General features: G+C 48.3%; 1 protein-coding gene across 1 annotated transcript in view; it reads left to right on the top strand.

Annotated features, from left to right (window-relative positions):
- The window catches only part of smad6b (SMAD family member 6b), a 32,024-nt gene extending 14,715 nt beyond the window's left edge, over positions 1-17,309 (top strand). The window contains exon 4 of the mRNA XM_080760779.1: positions 16,391-17,309. Within this exon, the coding sequence (XP_080616905.1) occupies positions 16,391-16,935 (545 nt within the window). The 3' untranslated portion in view covers positions 16,936-17,309. The remainder of the gene's footprint in view (positions 1-16,390) is intronic.
- Positions 17,310-19,361: the final 2,052 nt, after the last annotated feature.

Genomic DNA, 19,361 nt, shown 5'->3' with positions numbered 1-19,361 from the left:
AGCCTTGGGGACTAGACCTGCATGGTGACATGCAGAGTTGCTGTCCTTGTTTATCCCCGTCTTTTCCTCGCCATCCACGAGAAAGTAGGAAAATTGGATGGGAAGCAGTGGAAAAATTGAAGGTTGCCAGACAAGGAGAACACAGTGCTGTCGCCCTCGTGGCAGGGGAGGTGGAGGAGGAGGAGGAGAGGGCACTGGCTTGTAGCCGGCGCTCCCAAAGAGTAATGATACCTTGCTTTGTCTGCCTGCCTGCCTGCCTGTCTGTTGAAGTAAGGACACCGCAGTCTCTCTGGAGGTCTCTCTCGCTGGCAGACAGAGTGTCAGGTCCACTCTGGTATTGACTGGTTCTTCCAGGCAGAATGGGGTAGTTAGCATAGATAGATGGGAAGGGCCCTCTGTGACTTCAGGAACATATCACTCAGGGAAATGTAAGTGTACAGCTGCCAGGAGTTTTCAAGCCGGGCAACTACACAGACCACATGGTGAAGCTTTTCTTGAATCTATAGATGAAGAATTATTCTCTTATTGTGTTCCTTCCATGTCTGCATGAACAGTATACTATGTAATGCATGCAGATGTGGGAGACATTAGCACACACAAAGACATACGCACATGAACAAAGTTTTAGTTGCAACTGGAACTACGAGAAGCATCCAGGCGACTCTAATCATAGCATGCCTGGCTGTCTACGTCAGCGTGGATCCTGCTGTGTGTGTGTGTGTGTGTGTGTGTGTGTGTGTGTGTGCGTGCATGTGCGCACGTCAGCTGGAGACAGTGAAAATGCATGGAATAATTAGACAGTGTAATCAAGGCATGTGATGTTGCTCTTGATTAGAGCGGATTAGATTGGACCCATAAATGTTGAGCTGGCTTTGAAGGCATGTGATTCCACTGCGGTGAGGAACCAATTAAATAGCATATCTAGACATCTGAAAAGACAACATCTTCTGGATTGCACCTCCAATTTTGCACTCAGCCCCACCTAATGTGTTTGTCTGCGTTAGATCATCTACCCTAAGTTCGGTGCTGTGTTCCTGTGTTCTTTATGGACGGCGCTTTGCGCCTGGTTTTATTTTGTCCCCGCTAAGCTAAAGTGAGATGCCGGGGTGACATCATTTACTATAACACACCCAAATCCACAGCTGACTGATTTCTATGTATTCATGGAGTGCTGTGTACATACAGCACAGTAAACATCATATGCAATGGAATACTAGCATCCTGCATCAGTACTGAGTCTGACTCCTCTGTCCGCTTTCGGATGACCTATATGCTTCACAGTGACACGTGTATAATACATACACCTCTTGCCTGTTCTACAGAAACCCACGAATAGACCCATCTTGGTCTATTAATACAATAGTGCTCCAACTGCACTGCGTATTTGAGACAGGCAGTTCTGATGGAACTTTATCATTGACGTGTGCCCCCCCCCCCTACACCCCGAGCCTGTCAGGGTTGTGTCACCCCCTCCTCCAGGCCAGACCCCAGCATGTCGTGGCCCATGCAGGTCCGTCTCCCCCTGCTGCTTGGCACGCCGCCTCAGGTTTCCACCGCAAGCCCTGAGCCTTGCCCAGTGCCTGGCCGCCCACACTCCCTCAGGAGCCCCAATGCACCAGGATACGGGATGTGGAAATAATGTGACTCGAGTACTTCCACCCTGCCTCTAGAAATCAGGTTTTGCGGATTGTTTATTTGAGGGGAAGGAGGCCTCAGACAAACATCCTGTTTTAAAAAGCTGCCTGAGTTTTGTAGCAGTGCAGGGCGGTGAATTGCCCCTTTGACGGTGTGGGGGTGGGAGGGGGGGCTGAGAAATGTTGAAGAGAAGGCCAGTGGTCTCTGGGGGGATGGGGAAGGGTGCTCTCTCCCCTAGCCCGTTTGTCATGTCCAGTTGTTGCGGTGTCCAGCTCCAGGGCTTGGGGGGCCATGGGGGGTTACAGAGCTGTACATCCTGGATGGCCTTGTGCTATGGTCCCTCTGTAGCAGTGTGGGTCTGTACCCAGAGAGCCCTCTCCTCAAGTATCTCTTCCTGTCCTGGGAGGCTGTGCTTCCGTTTCCCCTTACGTAATGCAGCACGCACACACACGCAGAAAAACGAGAGCGCCATCGATGAAAACGATAAGGACATTTTTTTTTTCTCAGCATTGTTCGAGTGTGATGCGTCACAAATTCAGTTTTTGTGTCCGGGGGTCAGTTACACTAGCAACTGGAAGGATCTTCATTATTGACCTGCATGATCTGCACGACCTAGATGGTGAACTAAATTGTGTGTGTGTGTGTGTGTGTGTGTGTGTGTGTGTGTGTGTGTGTGTGTGTGTGTGTGTGTGTGTGTGTGTGTGTGTGTGTGTGTGTGTGTGTGTGTGTGTGTGTGTGTGTGTGTGTGTGTGTGTGTGTGTGTGTGTGTGTGTGTGTGTGTGTGTGTGTGTGTGTGTGTGTGCGTGCGTGCCTTTCATCCACATGCAAACTGTTTTCCTTCTAGGTCCAAGACATAAAAACTAAGTAGAAAGTAGAGAGTCATGTGTGCCCATGGGCTGTCATCATGTGTACATGATAAACATCATGTTTGGCTGCCATGTCATAGTATGTGCCAGAGTTTTGTTTTTGCTTGTGAGGTGATGTCAGCTGTTATTTCCTTTGTTTAAATGCAATGCTGGACAACATGATGGTTCTTTCTAACCTTGCTAACAGGACATGTTTACACATAAGTGTACAGTTACTATTGAACCATATTGAGGAACAGAGGTGTCAGAATGTGATATTATGGAGAACACTGTTACATAATCCAACAGTCCGACAACACAGACACTGCTTTGCCAATGTCGCCAGTTCTGTACTGGTAATAAACAATAACAAGACCACGTAAAAGAAGGAGAGGTCAGATGCATCACGTTCTAGGCACTGGGAGGCAAAAGCTGCTAGGGTGATTGAAGTCAACTAGAGCTGGGTGGGCCCAGGCGGTGGCGTAACCGTTTGGGCACCCGACTGGTAATCCAGTCGCAATGTGCCGCGGGTTCGACTACCGAGCCCGACACGGCCTTCACTGCATGTCTTCCCCCATCTCTCTCCCGTTTCCTGTCAGCCTACTGTCTGTCCCTTCAAAAAACCAATAAAAGGTGTAAGCCGCGAAAAATATCTTAAAAAAAAACTAGAGCTGGGTGGGCGACAAGCGTACAGTATACAAAGTCAAAGATCTTTTTGTGCACAGTTGCATTCTGGGACCTTACCATTAGCTTTAGAAACGGGTAGATTCATTGGTACTTATTTTGTAAAATGTCAACTATTTGTGCTAACTTTTTCTGGTTAGATTTTTTATGAAAGGCTTGAAATGGAGTTTGAAAAACAGAGTTTTTATTTTATTGTACAACTATGCAATATTGACGCAATGATTTATATGTTGTGTCCTATAAGTCCATGTGGGCTGGGCACCCCTGGTGCATGACACATAAATAAAGAATCTAACTATCTATACACACTAACATTGAATTAACCTTTGCCAAGTAATTGGTTCAGGTAAAGCTCTTGCCTTGAGTTTATCTAAAGAGCTCAGAGTAAGTTGTTGACTGGGTACTATGGGCTGTCATTGCCAGACCGTCAGGTGTTGACAGGCTGTCAATTGTCAGTCTTGCGATGACAGCTGCTTTTTTGAGATTTCTCTCATAGCAGTGCTTGTGTATAGATGGCAGTTTTTGTTTTGTTTTTAACAAAGCCTGTTTAAAATAATACCCATATACATGTGAACTATAGGCCGCCTTAGTGTGTCCTGCGTGTTTTTGTGAGTCTGTGTGTGCATGCGTGCGTGCACATGAATGTGCCTGTGATTGTTGCATGTGTACAGTCAGTGTAATGCAGATTGGCTTCTCTGTGGAGTTGCAATGAGCTCTTGTGGCTATTAGATTAGGATCTTTTGTTTTCTCTCCAGCTTGTTTGAGTTTCATAAGGACTTCAAGATGTGAGGCATTTAGAGGAAGGTTTGGTTTGATCATTGTTGTACTATCTCCTTAGTGTGGGCAGGGAGTTTTCATTCAGTGGAAACACGATCCAGTCCCTAGCACAACCATTGAGCCTTTTCGTCATCTCAGATTCGCAAAAAAGATTAAGGCGAAGGATAGTTGGTGTGAGCATGTTGTGCTGTTTTCATTGTTATATTCGCCGTGCTCTTTGTGTACATTTTCAGTATTGTGTCATTCGATGTGTCCGTCCCGACAACACTAGTGCTTACGACGGGTGAGGTAATGTGACCTCTACCTGCGGAGTGAGAGCCGTGCTAATCTAAAGCAGTCTTGCGAGAGCACTGAAACCCCTTACATGTCAACAGAAACCAGCCCGCTGCGTTGAGTATTTATCCATCTCCTCTTGGCAACCCAATGTGGTGCCAGTACTGCTGGCTATTTGGCTAACATCTGAAGGGCTCACGGATAAAGATTTATCTACAGCATCGTGCATGCTATGTGAGCCTATGCTTACAGTACAGCGCCCGAGAAAAAAATAATCACTGCACAGTGTACTGAACTCACCTAGGATAAGGCGTGCTGTGTTCATATTTTAAGACTGGAAACACACTCTCTAATAGAGCTACAAAGTTAGTAGAAATAACAAGAAGCTTGGCTATCATTCTCATCTCATATTATACCTTAGCAAACAAAGTGAGTGAGCTAATCTCGTCATGTGCTCTAGGAGGCAACTCTCTCTCTCTCTCTCTCTCTCTCTCTCTCTCTCTCACCATAGCACACAGCACAGGCCCTACACCAATAGCGCCATTCATTCAGCTTGGGGGCACGGGGTTACAGCAACAAATAAAGAGCGCGCAATGCCATTAAAAATGTATGGAATGTCCAACTGTTAGTTTAGTGTTTTAGCGCGCCTACTCTCAAGGCTGCAAGAGGGAACAATACTCCATTTGAGCTGGCCACTGTAAATGTGCTAGGCTTGCATCGCCTGGGGAGGAGGGGCAGGGCAGCGGAAGAGGTGCCAGTTCTGGATGCTGTTTTTATTTTCTGACCGGTTCACCCACAATTATGAATCCAGAGACCGGCCGAGGCCGGCCATGATTTAGGCCTGTGGTCTGATTGCCGGCTAAAATAGATGTAAGAATGTTTTTGCCTTCCTCCCCAGAGGAGCATTGACAGTTGTGCCCGAACCTATGGCTGTCAGTATTTTTAAAACTCAGAATAGCCAGCGCATTCTTTGAGCCTGGAGAATGCTGTGTGTGGATTAACTGTAGAGGCCCCGTGTCATTCGACATCTCCACACAAGTCCTTTGCAGCCAAAGGCAAGGGACAGGCTCTCATGGTGGATGGATGGAAGCTCCCAGTTGTGTTTCTTTTTCCCCCCATCAACTGGGTTACACTTACATGCTCACCTAAAAAAGTTTTTATGCATGCTTTGCTTCATATGGAACCCTGTAAAGTGTCTAAATGGAATCATGTTTTATGGCTATTTCTAAGTTGCCCTGCACGTGATTTTGTTTTTATCCGCTTCAGTTCGGTATAGAACCTTTTTTGGTAAGAGTGAAGTCCCTATTCAAGTTTAACTCAGACAGAGAAACATGATTTCTGATTAATCTTTCACTATCTTGAATTTGATCTACTGGAGATCGCTTCAATCCACTCCCTTGTCCTAACACGGAGCCAAGCATAGTAGACATAAGTTGCAGTCTTTGATCTGGTGCCAGGGAGCTGACAGGCTTTTCACATTTGACCTTAAACCCTTCACCATTATTTTGACTTTTGACAATTAAGAACAATAGTCAGCTTGTCTTGTGTTTTCCCCAAGATGCTTGCTCTGGAGAAATATCCCCGGGTGTTTATGCTTGCTTCATGCATCTCCCTCAACGGTTCGGCTCACTGGTCTGCCCAGGTACTGCACGTGCACGCACAAGGCAACTTGGTGGCTGGTATGTGTGCGTGTGTATGCAAATGGTATGTTCTTGTGGCCTGCAGAATGTACAAACTCAACTCCAGGAACAAGTAGTTGCGTGAGTTTGTAAACATGCTCATGTGAAAATTCTCATTGATTGTGTTCTCTGGGGAAGACGATATTTACTTTTGTCATGTGTGTTTTACTTATCTAGTATTTGTGTGCATTTCTAAGGTCTTGGCGGTGCAGCTTGGTACGTGCAGTCAGGCTGTGCAGCTTGGTACGTGCAGTCAGGCTGTCGCATTTCAGGGTACGGTTTAGATTAGAGGCCTGGCTGCAGCTTCCCCCCTCTTCCCCTCTCAGCGACTGCCAGCACGTAATTTACTTAATGAAATCCTGCCATTCCCTTTAGCTTCAAGATCCTTTGCAGATGTTGACAGGGAAGGACTCTATGAATTATTGGAAATGTTCACTCCTGCATTTTTAATGAACGTCTTGCTTGTTGTGAACGGGCCAACTTGTCAGAGCTTAGGGGGGTGGAATGGGATGTGTGTGTGTGTGTGTGTGTGTGTGTGTGTGGGGGGGGGGGGGGGGGGGGGGGGGTGGATGGTTGTCTTTGTTTGGGGCGCTGGTGTCTGGGTGCCCGTGGCGGAGCAGTGTGGGTTACAGCCCGGCAAGTGTTGTGATTGAAACAGAAACTCTGGTGCCACATTATCCTGACAGAACACATTCTGCTCACAGACTCTGATCCACTGGGCCGATCAATAGGAAGCCATTGTTTGAACGGCGACTGTGTCCATCATCGCTGCTCCACCTCCCGGCCCAGTGGTAACCAAATACCCGCCTTTCGCCTTAAATTAGTCCCACTAATATAACTCGTAATAATAGAGTTCCTTGTTATTGTTCATTTGAAACCCAGCCCCTCGACGTAGCCCTAGTACGCACGTACATACAGTATGTACGTACGTACACCAGCCAGTATTTTGCTTCTTGGCAATTTTTCCCTGCGCACATTGGTGGAAAAGTGTGAATCAAACAATGGAATACCTGTTAATATACTTTAAAAATGACAGTGGAGCTTTTAAATTTTTTCACAGACAGTGACGTTTCTGCGGCCACTCAGGCATTCTGTGTAAGCGTGTGTGTGTGTGTGTGTGTGTGTGTGTGTGTGTGTGTGTGTGTGTGTGTGTGTGTGTGTGTGTGTGTGTGTGTGTGTGTGTGTGTGTGTGTGTGTGTGTGTGTGTGTGTGTGTGTGTGTGTGTGTGTGTGTGTGTGTGTGTGTGTGTGTGAGTTTTTGACAAGGCAGCGGCTCTTAGGGAAACTGTCAAACATTAGGGAAAAGGAAAAGCGTTGAATTATGTGCCATGACTGGACCTCCTCGAGTTTAAAGGACAAGGAAGAAAAAGAAAGCAAACCTTCTTGACGCACCTCCCCCCTCCAGTCCTAACCAGAGTAGGAAGTTAGGAGGCACAGGGAGAGGAGAGGTGGAAGGGACCAGGGGGGGGGGGCACTCTGGAATGTGCGGGGTCTCTACTGAAATGTTCTAACCCATGGTTCCCATACCAATTTTTCAGCTGAGACCCCAAACATCATTGAAACTCCTCTGCACCCTACAATGTAGAAACATACATTGTGCATGAATAAGTCCTGTTTCAAGAGTAGAGTGAAAATAGCTGATCTACACTCATGCATTTTGAGCATGTAGATCTTCAAACTTATTTTTTTCTCTCCTTTTTTTGGGAGGGAGGGGGGGGGGGGGCTTTTGAAATATAAACTTGGATACATGGCCCAAAAATGGATCCCAGACCATTGTTTGGGAAACGCTGTTCCAACACACTTGGCTTTGACCTCTATCACACAGACACGTTCACACAATCACACACGCACGCACGCACGCACACACACACACACACACACACACACACACACACACACACACACACACACACACACACACACACACTCGTGCGTGCAGACGCACACACAGGCTGTGCAGGGAGGTGAAAGGGCACAGCCACCCAGCAGGATGTTCATGGAATTGTTGTGTTTTAGGTTCTTCTCCTCCTCCTTGTTGTCTGAGACTCCAACTGACCTTCACTACTGCCCGTATAGACCAAGTAGACCACTAGACCTACTTTCAACTGTTTTTATTATATTGTGACACCAATTGATTTGGCTTCTTTTGAATTTAATTGAAATTTGAATTGTATGCCTAAATGACGTTTTGGAACGTCTCCAAACGTACAGGTGTAAAACAAAGTAAAATCTTACTTTGTTGGATTTGGACAAAGGCTATATAGGGACAGCGAGGGTTCATTCAGATCCCAGCCTATAGGACGTTGCAGATACATGCTGAATGCATAAACCGGTTGAAGCCACCCTGCAGGGTAGCCCTGTTATCAATGGTTGTATCCTCTCATCATGAGCCTAGCTAGCATCTCCGTGAACCCAGAAGTCCCTCCAGTGTGTTCCTGTCCGCTCGTTGCTCATGTCTCTGACGGCACGTTGCAGAGCTTTGGGGAGGAAACTCAGAGGAAACGGGGGGCAGCGCATTCCTCTCTCCCCCCCTCGTGAAAAAGGAGAGCTGCTCTCCCTCAAAAAATCCCACTACACGAGCCCAGACGTCGCCTCCATATTAGCCCCACTAGCTTCCTGTGCTTTTTACACCCTCTCTTGTTTATTGATTTAATTTATGGATTGTGTTAGTTATCTGCTATCAAGGGTACGGCACTTTTTCCTCCCCTCAAGGAGACGTCCCGAGAACAGAACCAGAGGGAGAGCAGGGAGGAAGTGGATGACAATGTAAAGCATTCCCATTGTGACCAGCCAGGCTTGGTGGCTGGATTCAGTTTCTCTGGCCTCATGCTCCCCCACTGTTGTACTCTCTCTCTCTCTCTCTCTCTCTCTCTCTCTCTCTCTCTCTCTCTCTCTCTCTCTCTGTCTCTCTCCCTCTGAGCAGAGAAAGGCCAGACCCCAGGAAGAAAAATCCATAGATATAAAGGAGCAGCTCCAGTTAGCATGTCTGTCTGATAAAGCCGACTTTGATGGCAGAGATAGCCCAGACGCCAGCCTAAATGTGGCCTGCTGGGGAGTTGTAAGGCCGGCGTGTATAGGAGCCATACCTTACTGTGACACACAGAGACGGGGGGTTGTCACTTTGTTGTTGTTGTTGTTTTGATAAAGTGTGATTTAACCTAAATCGGCCACACATATTTATATTTAATACTGTACTTAACAAGCATATACCTCAGTTACAAATGCACACTTATACCTGTGTGTTTATTCTCGCACACATTGAGTCGTCCTACTAGCTCCACTGAGCCCCCATAGCTGCCCCCATCCCTCCCCCCCGACTATCAGTTCAGTGGTAGAGTCTAATAGCTGGGGAGAAATCTAATCCTTGGCACAGGATGAGAGGCCGCCGCACCCCACCCCCTCCCCTCGCACCACCCCACAAACCCCTTGCCACTAGCCTCCCCATCCCCCCCCACCCGGCCCCCAGGCTGCTTAGAGGGCCACTAGCCTCCCCATCCCCCCCGCCCGGCCCCCAGGCTGCTTAGAGGGCCACTAGCCTCCCCATCCCCCCCCCCCCCCCCCCCCCCGCCCGGCCCCCAGGCTGCTTAGAGGGACTGGAAACAGTGGTTTCTCCAGCTCTCTCTCTCTCTCTCTCGCTCTATACCTCTCTTTGCAGTGAAAAAAATTAATAAAAGACAAAAGTTTTGGAGGAATGAGTTCATGTGTGCTCTCCTCCCTGGATTAAGGGGAGATGAAGTGTAATGGAGGTGGGCCTCGCAGCAGCACGGCGGGGTGGATGTTATAGCCGTGGCGTAGGAGAGCTGTTGTTTGTCTGCCTGTCCCTGACACTCGGCCTCCCATTCATCTCACTCCAAGGCCGTGGAGCCCTGTTTACCCCGAGGCAGCTCTCTTTCTCTCTCTCTGCCCTCCCCATCCCTCCCTCCTTCTTTTCATTCTGCCTTTAAAAGCATTACTGGATGATCATCCAATCCAATCCAATCCACTTTATTTATATAGCACGTTTCAAAACTCAGAGTTTACAAAGTGCTGTACAGGAGAAAATAAAAACAAATGCACTACAGCTACCACACAGAAAAACAACAGCGAGTACAAACAGTGAAAACAACTGAGACACAATACAGAAAAACAACAGAAAAGCATCACTGTGAGACAAACATATACAAGGACCGAAGGAACTCAAGCGGGGTTAAAAGCCAAGGTATAGAGGTGGGTCTTTAGGCGAGATTTAAAAGTCTCGATGGAGGGGGCCGATTTGACGTGGGAGGGGAGTGCGTTCCAAAGTTTAGGGGCTACAACGGAAAAGGCTCGGTCGCCTCTGGACTTCAAGCGGGTCTTCTTTGTGACCCTGAGGTTTAGCTCAATGGCAATCAAGGATTGCCATTGAACCACCCCCCCATCTCTCCTCTTTTTCTGTGTACTTAGTTGTAATTACCCCTACTCGCCCTCTGGTGTGGGGGGGGGGGGTAGTCGCGCGGCTGTTGTTACTTCTTTTACCACGGCTTCACCTGTGTGTCCTGTCGTTTTAACGTGGCCGCCACACTAATGTAATTTTGTTCTATACATTTGTGTGTGGAGCGACAGTTTTATAGCTGTAATAGAATCAGCATTTGGTCTATTTGTTTGGTCTAGTTAGTATGACACTTAATGGTAACATGAGTGGTACATGCAAAAATCTTCGGGACCCGTAAGGGGTCCTATCACATGTGGGTCAATTCTGACGTTATCAGAGTGAAATGAGCAGGATTTTACTGTGTGTGGAATATGCCACTGGGCTTGGCTTTAACCGGTGCATGGAAAACAATAATTTATGCTAAGCAGCGCAGCTGAAGAGGTAGCTCTTTGCTCAAACAGACAAGTGTGTGTGAAATTGTTTGCTTTGTGTGTTCCATCAAACCGATGTCTGCACGTGTTGTCAGATGTGAAGCTCTGCCTTTGATGTTCCTCCAATGAGACGGCCTGGAGGGAGGTAGAGAGATGAACTTTTGTCAGTGTGGTTTTCGTGGAGCGTACTCCTGGTCATGAACATCAAAACGCAGCAAAGCAAATGTTCCCTGTTAAAAAAGCCTTGTTAATATCTTTATTTACTGTGCTGTGTTGATGTGCAGCTGCAGATGTGCTGCGGCAACACCTATTATGACTTAAATGTGTGCGTGAGTGTTTTATGTTTGGAGTTGGTTAAGGTGTTTGCCTTGTTTTTCAGAAGGAAAGCCACAAAAAAGAATTTGTTATCGTGTAGCTATAACTCTCCCTCACTGATAGCTTTGGTCTACCCCGCATATTTCCTAGATTGACAATCACAGGTACAGGTCCATAAGAGGACCACATTAACATGTAATCTTATCGCAAGTTATCTCGGTTTGATACGGCAGCACTTTGAGCCGAGCTGTGTGAGGGTTTCCTCGGCCAATTACAAAGCGAAACTAGAAATGCCTGGGCCGTGGCTCAGCGGTCCAGGCACCTTGGCCGCTAGCCCGAGTCTGGCAGTGTGCTGCGGGTTTGACTCCCGATCCCGACGACCATTACTGCATGTCCCTCCCCCATCTCTCTCCCCCATTTCCTGTCAGCCTACTGTCTGTCCCTCTATAAAAAAAGGCGAAAGCCGGGAAAAATTATAAAATAAAAAAAGAAATGCACAAGTAGGCCATGTAAGAAGACCGTGCCATGTAGTGCGCTCACCACTGCTGGTACGACTGCTGCTCTGAGTCCCTATAAAGCTCTGTCTGGGTACGACTGCTGCTCTGAGTCCTAGAGCTCTCTGCTGTCTGGGTACGACTGCTGCTCAGAGGCCTAGAGCTCTCTGCTGTCTGGGTACGACTGCTGCTCAGAGGCCTAGAGCTCTCTGCTGTCTGGTACGACTGCTGCTCTGAGTCCTAGAGCTCTCTGCTGTCTGGGTACGACTGCTGCTCTGAGTCCTAGAGCTCTCTGCTGTCTGGGTACGACTGCTGCTCTGAGTCCTAGAGCTCTCTGCTGTCTGGGTACGACTGCTGCTCTGAGTCCTAGAGCTCTCTGCTATTCTAAATCCTTTAGACCCGTTACTGACCTTATACCAAACCTGAAACGTACCTTAGTCACCAAGAATGGTGGCCCCTTAATGGCTGTTGGAGGACACCTACATACATACCCCGACATACGTATATGCATACATAAATACATACACACACACACACACACACACACACACACACACACGTACGTACGTACGTACGTACGTACAAGTACCGGTAATGACATTTGTATACACTCATACTTTAAATGTATCCCTGAGTATTTCGCTGGGATCGGCTGCCGTGTTATTGGGATCAGAGATGTTTGGGGTTCGGGGGCAGGAAGCGCGGCGGCTGTCCCTCCCCGGCAAGACTGACACTAAGAGAAGAGGCTTTGAGAATAAAATAACAATAATAACATGCGCTACTTTTCTAATGGGTAAACGGAGCTGTTTAAAGGTGGCAGGGTTAAATGGATGCAGAGCGCAGTAATTGCTCCCAGCTTCTCCCATGCATGGCTCCACCCTGAGCAGACCCTCTATGAGCCGAACATGGAGCCCAAGAGGGAGACGGGTGTCTGCACTGTGGTCAGGAGTCGTCACACCCCCCCCCCCCACCCCACCCCACCCCACCACCACCACCACACACACACGTGGCCCTCCCTACACCAACCCTGTGAAGCTTGGCTCTGGGCTCTGCTCCGAGCATCGGCCCCCAGGTTCCAGACCTCTAGCTGGGTCTGCTGCCCTGGCACTCTGGTTAAAATGGAAAAAAAACCCTATTCATTAAACTTAACGGACTGTAATCGGGGGGGGGGGGGGAGTGTTTTTAGGCACAGGAGAGGGAAAAGTAATCGGATCATGAGGATCCACAGGGGAACAGCGTGGTGTGGTTTCATATCTCTGTCTTTCTGTGGCCAGCATGTGACATCAGTGATCCATGGTCGTATCATGGACCTCGCATACATTTGGGGCGAGGTTTCAGCCTGTTCGGAGCCCCATTGACTTCACAAAAATATATATAGAACATATATGCGATCAAAAATGTGCTGAGGTACGATGTTGTCCTACTGGCAAGTGTGCACAAGAACTGTGGCACTGATGATCGGTCCAGCAGTTTGCAAGCTTTGACCCACTAGTTTTGGAGATATGGCTTGTAGAGTATACAGTATGTCTTGCAGAAAACAGCGAGTTGAGAAAACAGGCTTGAAAGGTTCACTTCTGTGGTCTCTAACATTACATTAATGTTAGAGATAAATTCAGTTTTTCTCCAGGTGAAAAACTGGAGGTTGCACGATGACAAGCTCTCAGTCAAATCGGGTCACATTTATGAAAAAACAGGCTATAAAAGAGAAGGACAAGAAGAGGCCGGTATATGCAGCGTGTAGCTCTACAGGCGACAGGAGAGAAAGAGGCTGGATATGGAGCAAGCAGCGCTTAAACAGGCGACAGGCTATATAAGAGGCTGGTATATGCAGCATGTTGCACACACAGGCTCTATAAGCTGTGGAGCAGAAGGGACATAGTTTCCCTGCGGTAATTATGTCCAAACAGTCTGCCTATTGGCCCTTCTTTATTGAAGAGATTCTAATGAGTTCTTCTTTCAGAGCGCCCTCCCTCCCGCACCACCACAAACACATGCGCTGTTGCTTCAATCTGGCCCCGTCCTAGCCAAAACACACAAAGTTCAGCGCGAGAGCACACAAACGCGCTGGCCGACGGCCGCCGTCGTCGCTCCAAGCAGGGCCCATGCACGTGCGCAAGGCGAGTGATGGCTCACGTAGGTTCCTTATTCAGCACAGCGAGAGCGACAGGAAGAAGACCTGGCTCATGGCGTGCACATTGTCTTCCCTTAGCCTCGGGCTCAGCATTTAGATACATGTCTAACCTTTTGTCCTGTTCGTTCCTCTTCCTGATCCTCGCAGCCTTGCCGGCTCCCTCCCAACCCTGGCTACGTGTGAAAACTAGATATCGTCCCCCCACAGTTTTATTTCCCTGTCTCCCTCTCTCTAGTCGAGAAAAGGAGGAGATGATAGCTCCATTTGGTCTTTTGTGTTTGCGTGCGCGGGCTTTCAAAGCAAGTTTATACCTTGATGTGTGGGCTCCATTTGATTTGAGACAATAGTGAGCCATAAACAAGTTGGGTCTGAGAGAGAGAGAGAGAGAGAGAGAGAGAGAGAGAGAGAGAGAGAGCTCAGACCGGAGGAGCTGGAGTGTGGAATTCACTAATGGTACATGCATGTTGGGGCCCCTGAAGAGAGGGGGTCACTGCAGCCATCCACACACACACTCTGAAAATACTCTGTGTTCATTTAACTCTGAGGGTGCACGGGTGCGTTTCCTACTCTCTCAGAGCTGAATTAATATCAGGGATTTTACTGTGCACAGCTAGAGAGCCTGTCTGCAGCCTCTTTGCTCCCTCCCTCCTCTCCAATCCCCCCTCTCTCTCTCTCTCTCTCTCTCTATCCCGCACGCACGCACGCACGCACGCACGCACGCACGCACGCACACACACACACACACACACACACACACACACACACACACACACACACACACACACACACACACACACACACACACACACACACACACACACACACTCTCTCTGTCTTTCTCTCTCCCGCCCCTTTCTCTACCCTCTCTCCCTCTTTAGCTCTGTCTTTATCTCTCTGCCTCTCTCTCCGTCCACAACACAGTCTGGAACCAAAGAGTTTGTTGGGGGAGGTGGCGGGGGGGGGGGGGGGGGGGGGGGGGAGAGAGGGTTGTGCAGGTCTTGTCAAAGTTTTTTGGCTAATCTTTGTATAAACTTTGCTAGCGTGGGTCACTCGGCACAGTCAGCGGAGAGGTTCTCGGCGAGTGAAGCATTCTGTTGCTCTGCGGACGGCCGATGCTCCACCTTAAAGGCGTTCTGTTAATGGGGCGGGCGGTCATTAAGCTCGGAGAGCACAGGGGGAGAGCACAGGGGACTGAAAGGAATGGGGCCACAGGCCCAGGCTTTAAATCCTCTGTGCCAATAGAGTCTCTGAAGCAAAATAATGGCATCACTCTGTGTGTGAGTTAATGGGAGCTGATAGCATGAAGGCTGGGGGGTCAGCGGGTTACGGGCTTGTGCTAAGTTGTCAGGGAGCTGAATGCCGTCCCCGGGACTGTAGTGTGGGGGGGGGGGGGGGGGGGGGGTACCCCTGCCTGGCCGGCCCTCGCTCTGCACCACCCCCACCCCGTCCCACCCGAGTCCTGGAATGTGGGGAAGAAGAAGAGAGAGGAAAGAGGCAACACACACACACACACTCCAGGAGTAAAAGGGTGAAGGGACGGATGTGAGCTCATGGAATTCTCTCTGCTTTTTAGTCTCCCACTCCACTCCACTCCCCCCTCTCCTCTCCTCAACCTTGCCACATTTCTGCACAACCGGATATTAACCACTTAAACCCTCGAGACTTAGTAAACTGGACCTGAGGGTCTTGAGTTGGCTCTGTGCGTGGTAGCTTGTACGATCTACAAGCTCACAACGCTTCACAACTTGAGCTTGTAGATCTGTTATTTTTTTGGCTAATGCCCCCCTCCCCCAGAATATGGATGCTGGGGTTCAAGTGGTTAAAAGAAAAAGGTGCAGTAAGCCACTAGTGGACGGGACTGAGCAGCCAGTCGTCAGTGTGTGTCTGTTTAGTGTGGTGAAGATAGAAGTCCACCTAGGGAGCAGTAACTCACGCTGGAGTGCTGAGGGCTGTCACTGAGAAGAGTTCACAGACTGTAGCCATGAAAGCTGAATTAACAAGCTGATTTACTGGAGGGAGAGATGGGTCAGGAATGAGATCGCAGCCACGTCTTCACTGTGTGAAAGTTGTTTTTATCCACCCCAGGCAAAACTGACTTCGTAACATTGACGGATTTGAAGCTTGTTGTAAAAAAAAAGCGAAGGAGGGAAAAAAAAGGCTTAACCACTTTAAATCTGGCGCCCCGATTCTGGTCATGTCGATAAAATGTAAAAACGATCATTTTACGATCATTCTTGCCTGTTGCTACTTGCTACAAGGTGTGTTATTGATTTGATTTCCACTGGAAACCGTCAATGCAATTAGAAACTATAGGAACAAGTCTGATGAAAATGGGGGCTGTGTGAGCAGCAGTGAAGTGGTCAGTGTTGTTTGGTCAGCACGGCGCCCTCCTGAGGCAGAGGGAGAAAAGGCAGGTCCTGTCCGACCTCGCTATACCCTCCACCCCCGTCATACAGGATATCTATAGGTGTGTGTGTATGCGTGTGTGCGTGTGTGTGTGTGTGTGTGTGCGTGCATGCGCAAGTTTATGCGTGCAGTGGTATTTATGCAAGGCTTAGATTTCAATACAATGCCTCCTTCAGTATTTATAGTGTGGCCATCTGCTCTGAACAATAAAAAAGAGATAGCCTAATCCCTTTTAACTTAATCCTTCCTTTTTTACTAGCACTGTTTTCTTTCGTTTACATGACACGTAATAACCACTCCCCCCATCTCTGTGTCTCTGCCCCCTCCTCAGATGCCAGTATGTCGCCTGACGCCCCCAAGCTGAACCACTGGTGCAATGTGGCGTACTGGGAGCACCGGACGCGCGTGGGCCGCCTCTACACAGTGTACGAGCACTCTGTCAGCATCTTCTACGACCTACCTCAGGGTACGGGCTTCTGCCTGGGCCAGCTCAACCTGGAACACCGCAGCAGCACCGTGCAGCGCACGCGCGGCAAAATCGGCTACGGCATCCTCCTGAGCAAGGAGCCGGACGGCGTGTGGGCGTACAACCGCAGTGAGCACGCCATATTCGTCAACTCGCCCACCCTGGACGTGCCCAGCAGCCGGACGCTGGTGGTGCGGAAGGTGATGCCGGGCTACTCCATCAAGGTGTTCGACTACGAGCGCTCGAGCCTGCTGAGGCACGCCGCGGACCCCACGGACCTCCTGGACGGACCGTACGACCCCAACAGCGTGCGCATCAGCTTTGCGAAGGGCTGGGGCCCCTGCTACTCCAGACAGTTTATCACCTCCTGTCCCTGCTGGCTGGAGATTCTACTCAACAACCACAGATAACACACGCAGACTGGACGGACGCCCCCACGAACTATCCCAAATATCATCTACCTAGATTTAATATAAAGTTTTATATATTATATGAAAATATATATTATACTTGTAAATACGGAGTCATTTTTACAATGTAATTATTTATGTATGGTGCAATGTGTATATGGACAAGAGGAAAAAAAACGGAAAATGCACTTTGGATTATATATTATATATATAAATATATATATAAAGATAAAGAATCTTTCAATACCAATTTGAGAAATTATACAGCGAAATTAGGATGAGCCTGGATTTGGTGTATAGTTTTCATATACTATTAATATCCAGACAAAAAGCTAACACCATTCACACATTGATAATAAAGTATTCGCATAATATCTCTTGCTTGGTGTGTATCATTAGACTTCTGTTTACTATGCCGACATTCAGAGTTACTCAATAGGGTTTTAATGACATTCTAACTATCCAGACACCAGTAGTCAGTGGCCTATTAAATGTTGCCTTTGTAACGTGCTATTTCAAAATGGCATGGGAGTCACAGCTGATATGTATTTTGCTACAGTATAAGCCTTTTGTTGCCTGTGGTTTCTATGTCAAAGGTGGAGGTTGTACAGCTTTCCCCTGAGATATGCACCAGTCGGGGACACGTGACCCAAAGGTCACAGATGAGAATGCACTAATCACTTCTTTCAAAATGACAAGAGGGACCATTTTACTGTTGGGAGTCTTGGGACCTGCTAGATGTCTACTTGGTACAGATAGTAGTCCTTAGGGTGGTTGTATTCCATCGGCCAACCTTATTTTGTCGGAACAGTTCACAAATCTTGCTGCTGTGTTTGCACATTGTTGTCATATCACAAAAAATCATCCAAATGTTTAAAAATAACAAAAAGTGTAGATTTCAGCTACAGTATAAGTCCCAAGGTACTGTTTAAAAGATTATCTTTGTGCCAGGGATGAGAATTTCGTATGAACGAGAAAAACTAAATATTTGATTAATGGTATTGTTAATTGTACCCAACAAGGTTATGGTGGTAGCTTGGTGTCCAACATCCAGCATGCTTCTCTGACATTTCTCTTTTGGTGAAAGATGTGATCAGACAAGCTAGCTCTTCTGAGCCAGTTGTCCTTTAGGTCCTGAGGAGCCACAGTGGTAAAGGGTTGAGAGGACATCATGTCAAAGAGCCGACGACAGTGTGGTAGGAGGAACTGATCAAACCAATTACCAGGATCTTTGGGGAACTGCTGGCCCCACGACGGTTGGAAAGTTCTTTCTGAGGTGGTCCTCGCTCCGTGCAGCGCAACGCCCTTGGCTAGTGGTCACGGGTCCCGTCCCCAGGGCCCTGGCTCCTCTCACAATGGACGTTGTTATAAGCAACTGGGGATGCAGCATCTTGAATCTGCCACATTGATATTGGAATGTATGCAGAGAAACCAAGAAGTTTTACAAGCCTACTGGAATCTTAAAAACTACAGCCAAGGTGGATGTGGTTTTGCTGGCTTCCTTCGTAATTGCTGGTGTTGGGTTGTCAGATTGGTGCTGGTGGTAGTGAGACAGGGGTGGGGGTGAGACAGGGGTGGGGGTAGGTTGGCCCGTGCCAGCATTCAGCAATAGAGCCATTCAGTAACACGCCGATTCTAGTCTAATGAGTGCGGAACTGTACGTTACAAGGATGTTATGTGTTTTAAAAGGAGCTCTTCTCAAAGCGATCAGGCCTTTTTATTTGAAAGAATTAAACCAATGAATGAGCTCGTTTTGTTTGTTTTACATGCTGATTAGCATGTGAGCAATGTGCTTTGAGCCAGAAGAGAAGAGAAGAGAGACATATTTTTCTAAATAAGTGGCCAAGTTTTGTGTTTTCTTTTTTTTTAGAAAGAAATATTTTCCTGTTCGAGGGATTCATCACCTTAGTGGAGGTCTGTCTGCTCAGCTGAGAGCAGCGTCTCTTGTCTTTTCCCCTCCTCCATAAAGGCTCAGACAGCCTCCTCCAGGCCTGCTGTCTGTCTGTCTCCCTGTCTGTCTGGAGCCGCAGAGTTCAAACGGCAGAGAGGAGTGGCTCCACTCCGCCTCTGCTCTCCTCCCTACAACTGGGGGCTATTATCCCTTCTCCTTTGTGTCTCTGTTATGGGAAAAGGGCCCACATCACCACTGGAGAGGAACTGGCAGACAATTATATGGGGGTGGCGAGGAGCTAAGACGCATAGTGGGCAGATTACACAAGCCACCACAGTGGCTATGAGAGGGGGCCTAATTAGACAGGGCTGGGTAGAGGCCAGGCTACACTACACTAGCTAGCTCAGGCTGCGTCTCTGGGAAGGCGCCTGCTCCGCTCCACTCCAGAGTTGGAATAGTTGTGGCAGCCGTGCTGTAACTCTGAGCATAAAGGAGGAGAGAAGGGAAAAGCCATGTAAGCAGCTTTGTCTGCTCC

This window comes from Protomyctophum bolini (assembly GCF_963924005.1).
Source record: "Protomyctophum bolini genome assembly, chromosome: 4".
Lineage (NCBI taxonomy): Eukaryota > Metazoa > Chordata > Actinopteri > Myctophiformes > Myctophidae > Protomyctophum > Protomyctophum bolini.
Note: the sequence above shows the minus strand (reverse complement) of the source record. Positions and strands in the feature narration are given on the sequence as shown.